Source organism: Pestalotiopsis fici (assembly GCF_000516985.1).
Source record: "Pestalotiopsis fici W106-1 unplaced genomic scaffold PFICI_Scf_11, whole genome shotgun sequence".
In the NCBI taxonomy this organism is placed as follows: domain Eukaryota; kingdom Fungi; phylum Ascomycota; class Sordariomycetes; order Amphisphaeriales; family Sporocadaceae; genus Pestalotiopsis; species Pestalotiopsis fici.
Window position 1 is genome coordinate 1449461 of NW_006917101.1, and position 15688 is coordinate 1465148.

The 15688-nt window shown below is 48.2% G+C and overlaps 4 protein-coding genes across 4 annotated transcripts; 3 read left to right on the forward strand and 1 right to left on the reverse strand.

Moving 5' to 3' along the window:
- Positions 1-2187: 2187 nt before the first annotated feature.
- Positions 2188-6285, reverse strand: PFICI_13418 (uncharacterized protein; the record flags this gene model as incomplete). Its single annotated transcript, XM_007841999.1, has 1 exon — positions 2188-6285. The coding sequence occupies one exon, from the start codon at positions 6283-6285 to the stop codon at positions 2188-2190; it is 4098 nt and encodes a 1365-aa protein (XP_007840190.1).
- A 634-nt stretch (positions 6286-6919) lies between these two features.
- On the forward strand, positions 6920-7842 carry PFICI_13419 (uncharacterized protein; the record flags this gene model as incomplete). Its single annotated transcript, XM_007842000.1, has 5 exons — positions 6920-6990; positions 7042-7178; positions 7225-7338; positions 7401-7565; positions 7631-7842. The coding sequence occupies 5 exons, from the start codon at positions 6920-6922 to the stop codon at positions 7840-7842; spliced, it is 699 nt and encodes a 232-aa protein (XP_007840191.1).
- A 661-nt stretch (positions 7843-8503) lies between these two features.
- On the forward strand, positions 8504-9349 carry PFICI_13420 (uncharacterized protein; the record flags this gene model as incomplete). Its single annotated transcript, XM_007842001.1, has 1 exon — positions 8504-9349. The coding sequence occupies one exon, from the start codon at positions 8504-8506 to the stop codon at positions 9347-9349; it is 846 nt and encodes a 281-aa protein (XP_007840192.1).
- A 3423-nt stretch (positions 9350-12772) lies between these two features.
- On the forward strand, positions 12773-14992 carry PFICI_13421 (uncharacterized protein; the record flags this gene model as incomplete). Its single annotated transcript, XM_007842002.1, has 3 exons — positions 12773-13079; positions 13132-13865; positions 13916-14992. 3 exons carry the CDS (start codon positions 12773-12775, stop codon positions 14990-14992), a joined length of 2118 nt encoding a protein of 705 aa, XP_007840193.1.
- Positions 14993-15688: the final 696 nt, after the last annotated feature.

Consider the following 15688-nt stretch of genomic DNA (forward strand, 5'->3'; position numbering starts at 1 on the left):
ACATAGAATGGATAAGTCATGTCTTCCTGTATCAACGGTCGCAAACTCATATTTGGTATCAGTAGTTTTAATCCGATAATCTCGTTTTGATTTGAATTTGTACACACGAATGGCACTGGATCTAGGGACCGCAGGGTTAGCCCAATCATTTAGGAAGATAGATGCCACCAGCTGCTTCTTATGCAGAAATCAAATTGTCCTTGAATGGATTCGGGCATGTATATAGTAGATTGATTTACAAGTAGAGGCATTGCTGCATGAGATCTTCTAGTTCATGGAACTGAGCTTGTCCGACATGTCCGACCCGTGAGAGGCGACAGAACGGAGGTGAACTGATTCTCCGCAATAGATTACTAAGATCAACGAAAACAAAAGAAAAACAAAGAAGAAAAGAAAATAAATCAGACGAAAATAAAAGGGAGGGAAAGGCAAAGTGGCAATTTTTGATGGCTTGATGAAAGATCGTCACTTCGGTCAGCCATAAGCCGAGCACCCGAGGAAACCTTGAAATTAGACCACGACACCGCCTGTCCGTAGCATGTCATTTTTTTGCAAGACGTCTTTGTGTGTCTTTTCAAATTGTCCTTGCGCGAAAAAGTCTTGCCACAACCACGGCAATCCACTCGAATCTTGTCGTGCACGGTGTGAAAGTGCCGTCGCAAATCCCGCTTTTCCCTGAAAGAGCGGAAGCAGTCTGAACAAATGTGATTTTTCGCTGGTAACTCAGACGAAACAAGATTTTCTAGAGCGTCTTTGTTGCTCGGGGAATCTTCAGACTGCGACACGCGATACTGTGACTGAGTCGAGGAGTCGTTGTTCCATGGATTGGTGCCGATCGAAGAGCTGGTACCCAGACCAATGGAGTCAGCGGCCATCGAGTATGACGGATCCAGAAAGGTCATGCAGGATTGAGGTGGTCCATGATTGATATCATCTGCGGGCTGCAGTCCCATCCCCGCATCTGGAAACCAATCAGATAAGTCGATGTCGTCGAGTGTGGCGTCTTCCACAGTTGGAAACCGATCATCTTTGCCTTCTGAAAGAGCCTCTTGTACTATTCCCTCACCCCAAACCTCCTTCCACCACCCGTCCCCCACGTAACCGAAGTCGTAAGGTGCTGACAGGGGTCCAACACTATCGGGATGCTCTTCCAGTTCCGCAAAAGAGCCCTCAAGACCGAAGAGGGTCGGATCACACCAGTCAGCACTCTCTGCTTGATTACTGTGCCATTGATCCGAGATTGGGTGTCGGGGAGGACTGGTAGCGTCCTCCCCGGGACAGACCCGTGGTTTTCAAGGGTTTAGGTTGAGCTATTTCCGCGCGTCAATGAAGGTTTCTCGAGTCGGTCATGGATGCTACTCACTTTTCAACACCTCTTCACGGCTGCAAAGATGCTTTTTAGCACCGAGGCGCGTTGCTTGTAGGAGAGATGGACGGCATGTAAAGATGCGGGTGTCACTCGTTTATATCTTGGAGCCCGAAAAGTCCTACGGAGGCGCAATCGTGCCTCATGGACAGGGATCGGGCACTGGGAGGCACCACCTGCATGTGCCTCATTTTCTTTGCCAATCACGATGAGCCAAGACTGCTGTCGGCGGGGTCCGTCTGCAAGACTCTTAAAGCCGATGTGTGCCTCAATTTCTGGCCAATCAACTCATTTCAAGCTTTCAGGACGAGGCTGCAGAGACTTATGGCTGATCTGGCGCGTCGAGACTTTGGATGTCACGAGAAGACCATCCTCGATTGGAGACAATGAATTCACGACGATCTTCAGTGGCTCATCCGGATAGTCTCCGTAATCTCCACGCATCCGTCAATGCCTCAACGCGCCATCCTGGTACATCCTCCTTGTCGCTGTTAATGACAGGCTAGTAAAATATTCTGGAGTGAAGAACTCGTTCTCAAGCTTGACAAATCGTCGCTGACATTCTGCCTAATTCCAATTGCCAGTGGCTGGCACATATATAAAATCTAATCTGAGCCAATGTGTGAAGTGGAAGGTGAAAACGAGATGATCGAGGAAGCGTAGAAAAACATCTGAGTTGATCTCTGATAGAGAAAAGAGAGGTGCTGAAGAGCTATCTTATATACCCGAGCAGGTGATCTGCCGTAGGTACTGACCACGTCAATGCAACAAAAAAGAAACTTCCCGTCGCGTAAATGCACTCTGCTCCCGCTCACTCTCTACTAAAACATATGCACCCGTTTAGAAGAGTGGAACATGGCTGGCAGAAAACCCTTGTTCTCGTCCACGCCTTCCACCGCCGCCTGAAGGCTCTTGGGAGTTCTCTTCAGAACTGAAGTGGCCAAGTGCTTTTCCATGTGTCTGGCATGCAGCTCGCAGAGCTTCTCATATGCCGCCATGACAGTGTATTCGCCCAAGGCCATTGCAGCTTCTTTGCCCTGGTCAAGAATGTCATCAAAGAGATGATTTCCCGAGCTCTGATCGTCGTCGTCTTCAGAGTCCACATCCACCAAGGCTTTGTCGTCGTTTGTGCTGCCAGAGAAGGGGAACTTGAGCATAGAAGATGCCCCAGTGCCCGTGCTCATGACCCTCTCTAGACTCTCGTTTCCTGCATCAACAAGTCTCCCATAGTTCTGATTTACAATGCTTGAGGTTCTGCTCAACATTTCCTGGCCCTTGGTAGCACTCTCAAAACTCTTGATGTAGGTATTCAAGATGTTGCACATCTTTCTCTTCTTTCGGCCCATGTAGGTCTGCCACGTCTTGACCAGCCCGGGCTCAATGGCCGAGTTGGCAAAATCAATGTCCGTAGTTGCGATACGATGGCCGTAGAACTGATGCGTGGAGCCCAACTCGAGACGACAGAGAAACCATTTAGCTCCTCGCGCTCCAGAGAATCGCGCCAGTACCCATTCACCGGCGACGAGTTGGAGCTGCGGTTCCTGGATGAAGTCGATAATCCTTACAATAGTGTTCTCCTCCTGGGAAGGTTTGAGACTTGACCCTACTTCTCCGTCACCGTCGTCTGCAGCACCGGATTGAAGATTCGTAGTCGACCAAGGATTCTCCAAGTGAACATTTGCAGTTCCCTTAATCTCCATGTCGCTGTGGAGCTTCTTCGCCCTATCCTCCTTGATTATCTTATCCTCGACTGCTTGCCCGACCTCGAGTTGCTTTCGCAGAATATGCTGCTCACAGGCGAAGTTGACTACCACTCTGGCGAATCCGGTACTGATGGTGCACCAGCCGGAGATATTTTGCTGTGGGCTGCCTGCTCTGGCAACCTGCCTCTGAAGCTTCTCTGTGTCAACCATGGTCACAATGACGCGTTGAATATCAAAGACGCCTTCAATACCAGAGTTGTTGACAATGATTGGGTTCGGGCAAATGAGATCTCCGAGACTGCTATTTTCATTGTCCTCGCCATTTCTGGTTGCTCCTTCTGGCTCATCTGTCTCGACCTTGAGGTCCTGGATCTGACTTGGTAGAGAACGCCCCTCCTTGTGCATCTCGTCTGGCGACCCAAGGATCTTCAGATACTGCTTGACCTCGTGATCCAGCGACATCCATTTGGGTTCGTCCGGCAGCACTGGCTCTGCATGAGGAGGCAGGGTGGGTGATTCCTCCTCCGGTGGCTCGGGATCCTTTTCAGACGATGATTTGCCGAATCTAGCGGCTCCGAAGCTGGGAAGCTTTTTAGTTTTCAAGGTAGAAGAGATGTTCAAGCTTGGAAGAGACGGCTTGTAGGAAGACCAACTAGCTTTCTCGTGAGAAGTTGGCGATGTAGTCATTTCGACAGGTTGCGGCTTTTCGACTGGTGGCGCGGAGAGGACGGGTTGAACGCAGTAATCCTTGATATAAACAAGAATCTTGCCAATGTTTTCAAGCTCAGGCCGAATTTTGTCAAAGGTGGAGTTGCGAATGAAGGCAGATATCTCTCGGACCCATTCCAAGGGCAGGTCCTTTGAGTCCTTGGTTTTGATGCAGTCAATAAAATCACGGAGCATCTTGATGATTCCACGATAGGTGATCATGACTTCGCTGCGCTTCCTCTGAACTTCGGCCGAGATCAGCATATTGTAGCGCTGGCCGCTGTCCTTGTTTGTCTCATATGCCCTATGAGAAGCAGGATACATTGATCGCCCACGCACTGGACTTCCCATCTCTACACCTGCCCAATTGAAGACGGAAACATCATTATGAGTTATGATGACCTCGTCGAGAAGGCGAGATAAAGCTTTTGGATAGCCCTCGGCATGGAAAGACTGGAATCGCACACCTAGAATTCCCATGAGAGAGTAGACATGGTCAATAGGCACGGTTGCCTTGCGTCGGCATGACAACTGTAGAACACGTCCTGCCGGAAATCCGCTACGCGCGATCCCCTGCTTCCAGGTGACGAGCTGGTCGACTTGACCAAATTTGGCAATGAACTCTCGGTCGGATACGACCAGGTTCTTTGTCTCAGAAACAAGGCACACCAATAGGAAATTGATCGCATTCTGGATTTCTGCCTCACCATCTGAGCCCTCTGCTCTGGTTGTGGCAGGAAGGTGGTGTTTTTGGAGCACCTGGAATAGCTCTCCTGCGCGTTCTCTTGGGCCATCGTTCTCATTTCTGACCAAGTTCCAAGCTGCAAGATATACAGACTGTGTCATCTCAGAGACGGCTGTCTCGGTTGTCATTGTGGTTGGGAGTCTGTACCCTAATCCCTGAAGGATCAAGACGAGTCGCACCGCCATTTTGACACTGTCTGACGCTGCAAGATCCCCATCATCACTTTCAACGACCTCAATGCTCTCTTTCCCGAGACATGAATCGATGGCCTCAGAGTCCCTGATTCCGTGCAAAATCTTTGTCAATAGCTCTTCGTTTTCAAAGACCCGTACATAGATGTTGGTTATGTCTCCATGAGTGTACAAATCAATGAATGGAATCAGGGGATATACATATCCCAAGCTTTCAATAGGACGACTAAGTGAAACCCAGCCCGCGTTGGTGAAATAGGCCATCTTGCTCATGACAAGCTCTTGCAGTGTCCATGCACGGTTTGCCCATTCAGGACTTGAGTCCTTGATAGCCTTGAAGCTGGCAATGCCAGCTTGACCGGGCTCTTGCACATCGGACTTGCCCTTGACTTCTTTCACAAACTGTTTCCAGTCGTTGATGGCGTCCGATACTCGCCAATCCGTATCGAGATGAACCAAGCAGAAGTCGGCATTCTCATACCACTCCCCCATGAGCGAGAGCGACTGGGACAATTCTCCATAGTTGAGCTTGTCGATGCAGCATGTATCGGACCAGATGTAGCGAGCACCGCGTTTGGGAAATATCCTTTTTTCGAAAATGTTGCGCGCCTCTTTCATTGCGCGATGGAGCTTGGTGGCTGACTTCCATCGTTGTAGGTGACTAATCAATTCATCCACTGCATTTCCCAACCGGTAGTTGCGCTGAAAGAACTCCTCATCTTCTTTTGTCTGCTGGCGGGTGTCGATCGCGCCAAGTAGCCTCTGCTGGGCAGCTGCGTATTCGTTGTGTGCTTCATCCACCACTGTGGTTGCGATAGGTCCAGCATGAACGCTGCCGCTCGGAGAAACTGCTTCAGCACCCATAGTCCCTTCCACCCCTTCGTTGATATCCTGACTGATGCGCCGTACAAGATGGTCAAAGATGCTTGTTTCAAGTCTATAGCGCTCGACTTTGGACTTTTCATCGTCTAGGTTTTGTCGTGCCCAATTGACTTGGGCTTTCGCGTCGTTTGCCTTGATTCTCTTCTCTAGAAGCTCACCAACGTCCCCGATGTTTGAGTCGCCGTCCAATAGAGACAAGACGATATCTTCTTGCTCGAGAATGTCTTGCCTGGACTGCTTGAGAACAAGTTCAATGTCGTTATCGCGGTCTGCTGTTTGTCCGTCCTGAGTTTTCTTCAGTGCTATTTCCCTTGCGCGCTTGATGTGAGCCAATGTGATTTCATCTCCTTTCCAGCGATGTGAGAGCATGCAATACGAGTCCAGAGGACTGGTGTTCCACGCTTCCACAAGATTTCCCGTCTCCAGGTCAATCAGACGCAGCGGTCGAATCGCGTTCTCCGTGCTTGGCATACTGAGAAAATCGATATCTTGAAGACCGATGGATTCATGATTCTGCGGCTCGACAAAGGTCGGCTTGAAATCTGGAACGAACCAAAGATTCAGGATGGCGCGGAGCTTCTCTGGGCTGCCGCCAATCTCTTCGAATAGTTTCTTGAGATACTCTGGGGTGATATCAGTGTAGCTGCCGAGGCCAGCGGCTTTCACTATTTTTTCCGTGAAATTATCCATTTTGCAAATGGGCAAATGTTTCGGCTGGATCTCGAGTCGTGTCTCTGCTTTTTTGTTGTTTCGCTTGAAGTTATCGATTGAAAAAATCTTTTAGCGACACGAAGTTGATCGATATGAGGTCTTGCCCCAAAAAGCCAGAAAAGGCGGTCCTCTTCTTCTGGGATTGCTAATCGTCAAATTCGTGTAACGTTTGTTTCCAATACTAGACCTGAACCTTCCAATGCATCGTATTCTACAATAGGCAATAGATCTTCAAACCCTATTCAATGCCTAGAGACACATACCCAATAAGCCCATTACGAGCCTAGATACCCATGCATCGACCAGGGCCTGCATCAGCTGAGCCCTTGACCCAGCTGCCAACACCACTATCGGGAGTGTGTGGCAATCGGATTTTGAACTTCATTTCACTTCTCGGCTGTTCAAACGAGATCGGCGACACATGAGTTTGCGTGATTGGCTATCACCTTCGAATCATTGAACAGAGCGGATAGTGAAGCCCGGCAACTCGGGCTATCAAATCATATCGCGCTTTGAAGCACATATTATGATGTATATTGCGTGCAAATCTTCCATTTCTTCCCCATCCCCCAACTTCTGAAAGCTTCTTACGGCTCTCACCCCCAAATTGATCATGGCTTCGTATCACCGGGTTCTCGCCACGTTCGATCGGTCAGTCAGCCTAAAGAGTGTGGAATGTGACTAGTAAGTATGCTGCCAACTTCTTTGGTGAGGTTTTAACTGTTATATTATCAGTGACATTCATCCGTGGGATATCCTTGTTGATGGCTCACGATGGGACGGCAAGATTCGATTGATAGGCTTCGTGGATGTATTCTTCCTCATTTGCTACTCAGGCGAGTCTCGCTTTGAGAAGGGAATAATCATATACAGTAAGACCCCTCAGCTTATAGTAAGGCCAAGACTAAACATCAGCAGAGGACGATGTTATCATCCGCGACATTCTGCGGGAGGCAGCTTTGCCAGCCGGAGAGCTAGGCCTTGAGGTCATCAACGAGGATGAAATAGAAGCCGCCAAAGCAAAGGGTCGAGGTATGGATACTCCAGATCAGGAAAAGAATCCGAATTTGCTTCCTATTCATACCTGCTTGCAGAACCGATTCTCGAAAGGTACTTCAAATTACAGAGCATCCGCGGTGGTCTTGATTACACCATCACCAGCCTGGGGCACGAGGTTGGAGTCAAGACACGATATCAGAAGACGGATCTGAGAAAGTATGAAATCAAGATTCGAAAAGGCAAGGACTTGAATGTGAAAAGTGAGTTGAAATTGACTAAACTATCCTTTTACGCCATCGGATGACTGACCGCGGTGAAATCGTAGAGCGAATTCGTCGTGGGGTCTCGCAGCACGACCTCTTCGACTTGATGCATGATGCCATTCGATTAGGCATTATCACACATGCTGAACTTATTGGTCACATTGTTGGAAAGACAATCGGTGGCAGCACGATGGAAGATGTTAGCTCCAAATATCTAGAAGCTATTATGGGTACGAAGAACTCGAAGAATCTTGCACTAGCGGCGGATAGATGACAAGTATAACCGTGATGCATCCAGGAATTGACCAATCTATCTTGTAATGAAGTCTTTTGAATAACGGGCGTTTCAAGCATGTAGTTGGAAATGACCTCATCGTGTCTTATCTCGCGTCTTGCTGATCATGACACGCGTTCGACTTCCCTTGTCAATTGTTCATGGTGACTCGCATAATGCTGCAAACGATTGATACAAGCACGGTAACAATCGCTTTCAAGCTGCGTACGTTCATCTGACACGTCAGAGGCGGACTTTGATCGTCCAGAGCGGCCCAGTTGTTAGTATTCGTCCCGGTGCATACAGAGTCGGCGATTCCTCAAGATCTGGATTCGAGTGCCGAGTTGAACCTCCTTCAGGTATGAATGCCGAATCGGATCCAGGCCAATCAGAGGGTTACTATGTGCCACAACATCTCGATGTCGGATTCGCCGTCCGTACCATCACAAGTGTTCATGATGCTATTTGGTCAGTTTTCCACTAGCACAATGTACCCCGGTCATGTTTCAAGGACCTCTACTCATGACTGGACACCACCCTTCCCGTATCAGCGCCCATGCCTTATGCAGTGAATACCTTAAGTACTGGTTGTCGACTCTTCTGGAGAGCGAGGCGCCAGTTTCCTTTTTCTTACCTCCTTAATTCATCAACACAACCCAATATGGATATCACGCCCATTGTCATTGCCATCATCTCTCTCGTCGCGTCCATAACGGTAGCTGGATTCGGCGCCTACCTAAATTATTCTACGGTTGAGCGCAAAGCACGGCGAGAAGCTGAACAGCTGTTGCAAAAGTACCGGGATCCGCTGCTCTTTGCAGCCGAGGATCTACAGTCACGCCTCTGGGGCATCTTTCATACCGATGTTCTCAGTTTCTCTGGACGGTCCGTCCATCATGATGATGCACTTTACATATACACGGCCTTTGTACTAGGCCAGTTCTTGGCCTGGACGCACATTCTGCGAAGTCAAACACAGCTGCTCCCATTCTCCTTGGAAGAAGACCAGCGACTGCAAAAGTTCCTCATCACTCTGCACAACATCCAGGGAGTCTTGTTACTAAGTGGCACTACCGAAAGTACCGCCTTCACCCTGTGGCGAGGGAATCAAATGGCCATTGGCGAATTCATGACCGAGGTGCGCGACTCGGAGAAAATGTGCATGGGGTTTCACGATTTCACCAAAATCTGGAAGGGTGCTTCGAACGACGCCCATGATGATCTGCACTATTGGTTCGACCCGGTGGTGGTGGGGTTAAAGACGTTGGCAGAAAAGGGACCGGATGTTGCGGAAGGGAACAAGCTCAGGCGACTGCAGCATTTACTGGTCGATCTCATAGAGGTCCTGGACCCCCAAAAGCGTCGTCTGCAGAAGGGTCCCATCGGACCTTGTGGCGCGGCATCTGATTGTCCATGTACGAGGTGCAGACCGTTGGTTCACGAGCCCAAGGCAAAGAAATTGGGGGGCAGATCCTCTTGGTGGACAAAGAACAGCGAAATTGTTTAATCAGATTGTGCGAGCCAGTCGTGGAGGCCATTACGCTGCACACAACTACTTCTAGTCGAGCACAGTAGTCCGCAGCCCTTTTGATTCGGCGGCAACATGGAAATAGAGAGTATCGCGATATCGCACCTGCAAGTCACGTCGCACTTCAGCAAAGTCTCTTCCATCCATACTGCCAAATTTGATCTTGGCTTAGCGCTCCCGTTACACTGCTCTCTTTCTCACCCTTGTAATAATTTAAAGTGTATTGAATCGAGTGCTTGATTGGTCTGACTGTTTGTTGGTCGGCGAGCGCTTTTGGGGCATCCTTCAATATTCTCAGTATCAATGCCAGCTGAACTGACTATAACGAGTAAAAGATGTTCGGAATGTATATTACCGGCATATGCGAGCGCAAATAAGATATGGACTTGCTTGATTGCAATTCGTGTGGGGCTCGGGCTATGCACGAACCCGCCTGGTTGTAACCGCTTGGGGTTTAGCGAGCTACCTAGCGCGAGCCCTGACGGACGGGGCACCTTGGCCTACCTCAGTCGCCAGGTCGCCGTTCTGAATCCTGATGGCTGCTGAATGACCGGCCTCAGGGTTTCAACGTTGACTGTCTTGGTCACGCACAGCAGCAATCACGGAAAACAAGCCGAGTAGGATCTGACCACCCTCCAATATGCTAAATGTCTCGTAATCTAGCCAGTTGTCGTGAGAATAACTGGTTCCCTATCGTTGCTACAGCATTCCGGGTGCTTATTTCGTGGTTAGGGATTCGTATCTCGACTTTTTGTCGCATTTGGGGTCAAGACATGCATGCATCAACTCACTCGGAATAGCTTTCCGCCAATAGCCAAGGCTGTCCAATTGAAGCTCAACAGTTTCCGCCTCCGGGGTCCAGCATACCCGTGACGATGCTCCATAGATTACCCTGACGGAATGAGAACAATCGCTCTCAGGAAGGAACACTCGTGCCTATGTACTGACTCGTTGACCTCAGTCGGTCTGGATGCTGCTGGAAAATGCTACCGATAGAGTTCCTGCGCAACAGAATGGTGTCCATGTTGACATATCTGCAACTTCCGTAGATCTGTCCAGTCGCAAATTATCCTCAGGTAAGTAGTATTGCTCTAAATCCGCAGCATGTATACTGGATAAGGCTTCACCAACATTTGTAGATAGCTGAGAATAGAAATGTTCACTCGATCATCAATTGATTACCACCGCCATTTCTCCTACATAATGTGATCTAATTATTATTTCATGTGCCTGCCATGCCAATAGGTGCTGCTCTCGGGCGACTTGTAACATCCCATCACATTTCTCAGAGCGCAGGAATATTACTGTCAGTGTCACACCCTAGGTTCGTCCAAACCCGTACCGAACTCGCAGACAAAGAATAAACCCTAGTCAGAATGCAGCTGGCCCACGTTCGCTTGAGTGCCCTCGACCCGCATTGTTGCAATCATCGCAATAGCGTGTCCAACGACGAGGACGACAGACGAGGGCATTCGGACAGTTCTGATCATCGCACACAACTTCACATATGCCTGCGACCAGACTATGACCAGCAACGTAGGCACAGGGTTCCGCTACCGCTCGAATTCATTAGTTTAATGGAATCACCCCAAGGAACGAGGAGTGTACCGACCGGGCCATGCTTTATGGCATGCTTCAATTTGAGGCCAAGCCCTGGCTAGTACTGAAAACGCCAAGATTCCTGGAAAGCACAGGACGCAGCGGAGAAGCCTAAAATGTTGGTAAATGAGCGTCTTGGAGCATTCACGGGCTTGGTCGGAACTGACATTGTACGGGTCGTGTATTGCCAACTTAATTGCATGTACGCAGAGCCCTGGCCAGTAATGAAATTTGGAAGGGTAAAGATAAATAACTGGTTGACCTGGTTGAAAATGAGAGATGGCCAGTCTTCAGAGGTGAACCTGCTGAGGCGCTCAGATGGGTTGAATTGCCTACTTATACGTTTTGGTTGTGATATTGATTTGAAATGACACAGTGCAGGACCGACCTCTACTATCATAGTACGCAGTATTCACCTTGTCTCTTCTGATGCATTATAATGAAAACTCATGAGCTGATTCGTGTTTCAATCGCCTTGGCAATGAAAGGTTCTTGGGGATGGAAAAACCTTTCAGCTCGAGTAAAGTATGAAAATCCTACTAGATTCAGACTTCACCTGCTCAATCTGTCGACATTCAGCTGAGGTGTATTGCTGTTCGAACCCCTGAGATACTCCCTGCACAGCTCACGCCTGCGGCGTAACCAGAGTCTATGCCGCCGGTGCAATTTCTAGGTCACACTTGTCACACTCATCACCCAGGAGCGCCGCATTCGGCAGAGATATTCGAGATGCAGGTCATTCATCTCGGGGTTATGTTACTTCCCAAGTTCTTCGGGTCATCAAGTGTGAAAGCGCATATGCAAGGTTACAAATTCCTGCCATCTTACGGAAGATGTGCCAGCTGTGCAAACTCAGTACCACTCAACCGTGGCACCGGAGTTGTCGCAGATCGTCAGTACGGACGCATGATATGCGCGCTAGGCCCAAGGTAGGCATCGAAACCCTTTACGAGAACTCACTTTATTAGTACATTGTTATTTTTTTTTTCTCCATTAGCTTCCGTAAAAACTATGAAAGAACTTAATACACTTGACTGCGAGCGTTGTAATCGGTTCACAAATCAAGATTCCATGCTACGACCTATAATCTAACTATAGTTTGCGTCGCTGAGGATAGTTACTCATAAATGAAAGCATTCGTCCTCAATCTACAGAAGTGCATTATAGCATGTCGCCATCGATTCCTCGTATGAACTTGCAATTTATTTCGCTTAGTCATAGGTTTTCGCGGTTATAAGGTGGTATTCCGTATTTGGCGGACAATAGTGGACATGTCCCCAAGCATCATTCAAACTAGTTGGTAGAAGCAGCAGCTGAATACAATCTTTCGCGGTGTAAATGCATGCTCGCAGCTGCAGCCAATAATCAGCCATGCATCACATTCATCAAGAACGCAATATGCAATTAGCGAATAACATTAACCAAATGTTTTTAACGCTGATTCCTACTCCTTTCTTGAAAGACGACTTTTCAAATGACTCGACAAAGTTTTAATTTTATTATCCTTATCCATATACGCATTCATAATAACCTTTAATAATTAAATGCTTATGTATTTATATTAAAGGTGCAATTCTTAATAAGCGAGGAGTGTATACTAGCTTTTGCAATAATTTCATTAAATGAATTTTCTTTTTTTGTGCATTCAGGCTGGAAGCCGACCTTGGGGAATTTCCGACCCCGCATTCCTCCTTTTACCGACGTCGCCCTATCTAAATACTTTCAGTATAACAATCAAAGTTAGTGCTGGCTGTTCCTAATGCCAGTTGAGTCCATATATTTAAATTGTCGATGTTTCGCATCATGCTGTGCGAACCTTGCCAGTACGTCGTGGGTGAGATTCAGAAGAACCCGCCGGGCAAAAGCACATTTCGCCATCATGCCTCAATCGGTGATTGGGAAAGAGCTGTGCAGCAGAATTGTCTCCTTTGCCGGCGATTGGAGCATTATGAGGTTAAAGTCGGAGCCCAGAAAAGCCTTGTCGCGGAGACCTTCCCTCGGTATTTGTATCGCGGAGACAGTCTTGTATCATTCGCCATTCGCACCGACGAAGATTTCCCGTGTCAGCTCAACGGGTTGTTCTGCTTACATCGCATCAAGGCTGAAACGGGTTGGTAGTAGAGACTATAACGCCCCTCGAGCTAATACTAATGATCTTTTAGACCGCCTAACGATTCCAAATTATGTACCTACCAACGCTGTCGGCTCGCCCCAGAGCATGGCCCTCGCTCGTCAATGGATTAGTGAATGTATAAAACATCATTCTAAGTGTCGACGCACAGAAGTTGCCTCGAAATCTGTTTGGGCCCCAGATCGGCTTATTTATATTGACGATGAGAATTCGCGCCTGAGGCTCGTCCGTGGCGCTGATGTTCCATCTGATATTCCTTACACAACCTTGTCCCATTGCTGGGGTCGGGTCAAGGACAAGCTCGTGTTGACCCGGGCAAACATTGAAGAGTGGCATGATCAATTGCCGTCGTTGGGGAAGTGGAAGACATTTGTGGATGCTGTAGAGATCAGCCGTCAGCTACAAATTCGATACATGTGGATCGACTCACTTTGCATCATCCAAGATTCGAAAGAGGACTGGCAGCAACAATACCCCCAGATGTGTAATATATACAAACGGTCCTATTGCAACATTGCAGCTACTTCGGCAGTCGACGATACCGAGGGCTGCTTGTTTGAAAGAGATATTACCATGGACCTTCCGTTGCGCTTATGTTTTGCTACCGAGGGATATCAGTCTACAGCTGTCGAAAGTATGGTAATTCCAGCTATAGACATTGGCAAAGATTCTCTACTTGGACAATACGATTTATGCAGGCAGAATACGTGGGTTCATGACATTACCTACTCCCCGCTAAATTCTCGAGGCTGGGTATTACAAGAGGTAGGAGGCCAGACTACGAGTCCATACTCATTGGCTAATGGGAACCACAGCGCCAACTCTCACCACGAGTGCTCAACTTCACCAAGACACAAATGTACTGGGAATGCGATGAGATGCAGGCCTCCGAATCACACCCGTATGGTCTAGCAGAATCCGGTGACTCGAACCTGAAAAGCAAGGCTATAAATCCATTCAGGCTCAAAAATGCGAATATCGAGGAAGATGCTCCAGTCGGTACTGGAACTAGCCCGTTGATGAAAAGGGCATTCGATATCTGGGCCAATGCAGTGTCAGCCTACACTGTCGGTAATTCTGATCCTAGATTGAGTGATGGGTCACCAGGATTCAATAAGAACCTGACGAATCCGGCGGACAAGTTAGTAGCTATCTCGGCTATTGCGCATGAGCTTCAACCCTACATGAACTGCCGCTATCTGGCTGGCCACTGGGAAACTGATCTCGTCAGGCAGCTTGCTTGGACCGGCTCGAACGGCAGTCAGCGAGTATCAACATATCGCGCACCATCGTGGTCTTGGGCAAGCGTCGATGCACCGATTCATGTTTTTCACTCTCTCTATGAGACGGGAGAGGAATTTCATCCCCTGGCAGAGGTTTTGAACGTCGAAGTGGAATTATTGACCGATGATCCAATGGGCCAGGTGACTTCAGGATCTTTGACTTTAAGATGCTATCTCATTGAGCTGGAAGTTCAATGTCTCCTGACTTCACGTTACGGACTTTTTCTAGAGACAGAGACTGAAACCATTATGGTCAATGGAGAACAAACACGCTTGCATATACAGCTTGATGACGAGCACTCCCGACCAACAGTTCCCTGGAGTGTGTATTGTGTTCCAATCAGTCTTCTTATTGATTGGATGACGTCGCCTAGTCATCCCAAAGGAGCATGGACCTTGGACTTCCGATCGATTCTCTTGGAAAAGACCGAAATTGAAGGGAAATATCAGAGGGTTGGATTCCTAGGTTCTCGGTTCGCGAGTGATGTTCTAATGGAAGACTTTGTGAACGATCCGATACTTCGAGCGATCGGGTCATTCGATTCAAGCAAAGAGGATGACTTGTTTTCACTTGATACTCAAGGATTACAGGAAATAAAAATAGTTTGAATAACTTCTTCATTGTGATTTAATGTCACGGCTCTATACTGCCATTATACGATGATAAGTAAAAGAGTATGCTTAAATGTATGAACCTTGCTATGTAGCTCTTAAAAGCTTAAGTCGATGAGCTCGTGTCCCACGTCGGTTTGATACCCAAGGCACCGTGACCTAGGCCCTGATCATGAAAAAGGTCTAGCCCATCAGCCTACATTGCATCGCAGCCCTAAGGAAAGATTGCCTTATTGATTGGGAAAAGAAATCTTAACGGCCGCTGCCTCACAAAGCTTGACTCTTCTTTCTGGATGACGTACATGATGCTGCATAAGGGAGGCCCACCAGTGTCACTTCTCACATGAGACGTTTGTGGGTGCCATAACTTTAGATCATTTCCACTTTCTGCACATCGGATTGGGACAACATAGTTTGATACTGCATATTTCGAACTTTGACGTGGCATATTGATGGTGGCAGCAAGACTCCCCGTGAAGGGATTTCTCCTATACCGATGACACGCCACTGCTTCGGAGAATGATAACTACATCAAGTTCTGCGCGTGCAATTGGCCTTATGCATTAGGATATGCATGATTTAAAGCTCAGCCTGTAATGAGAGAGCCATGATACATGGTACAATTGCCACCTTGGGAGTTGTGCAACCTCCTCCGCATAAATCGATGGGCGCCCAATTTCATGCGGGGCACAC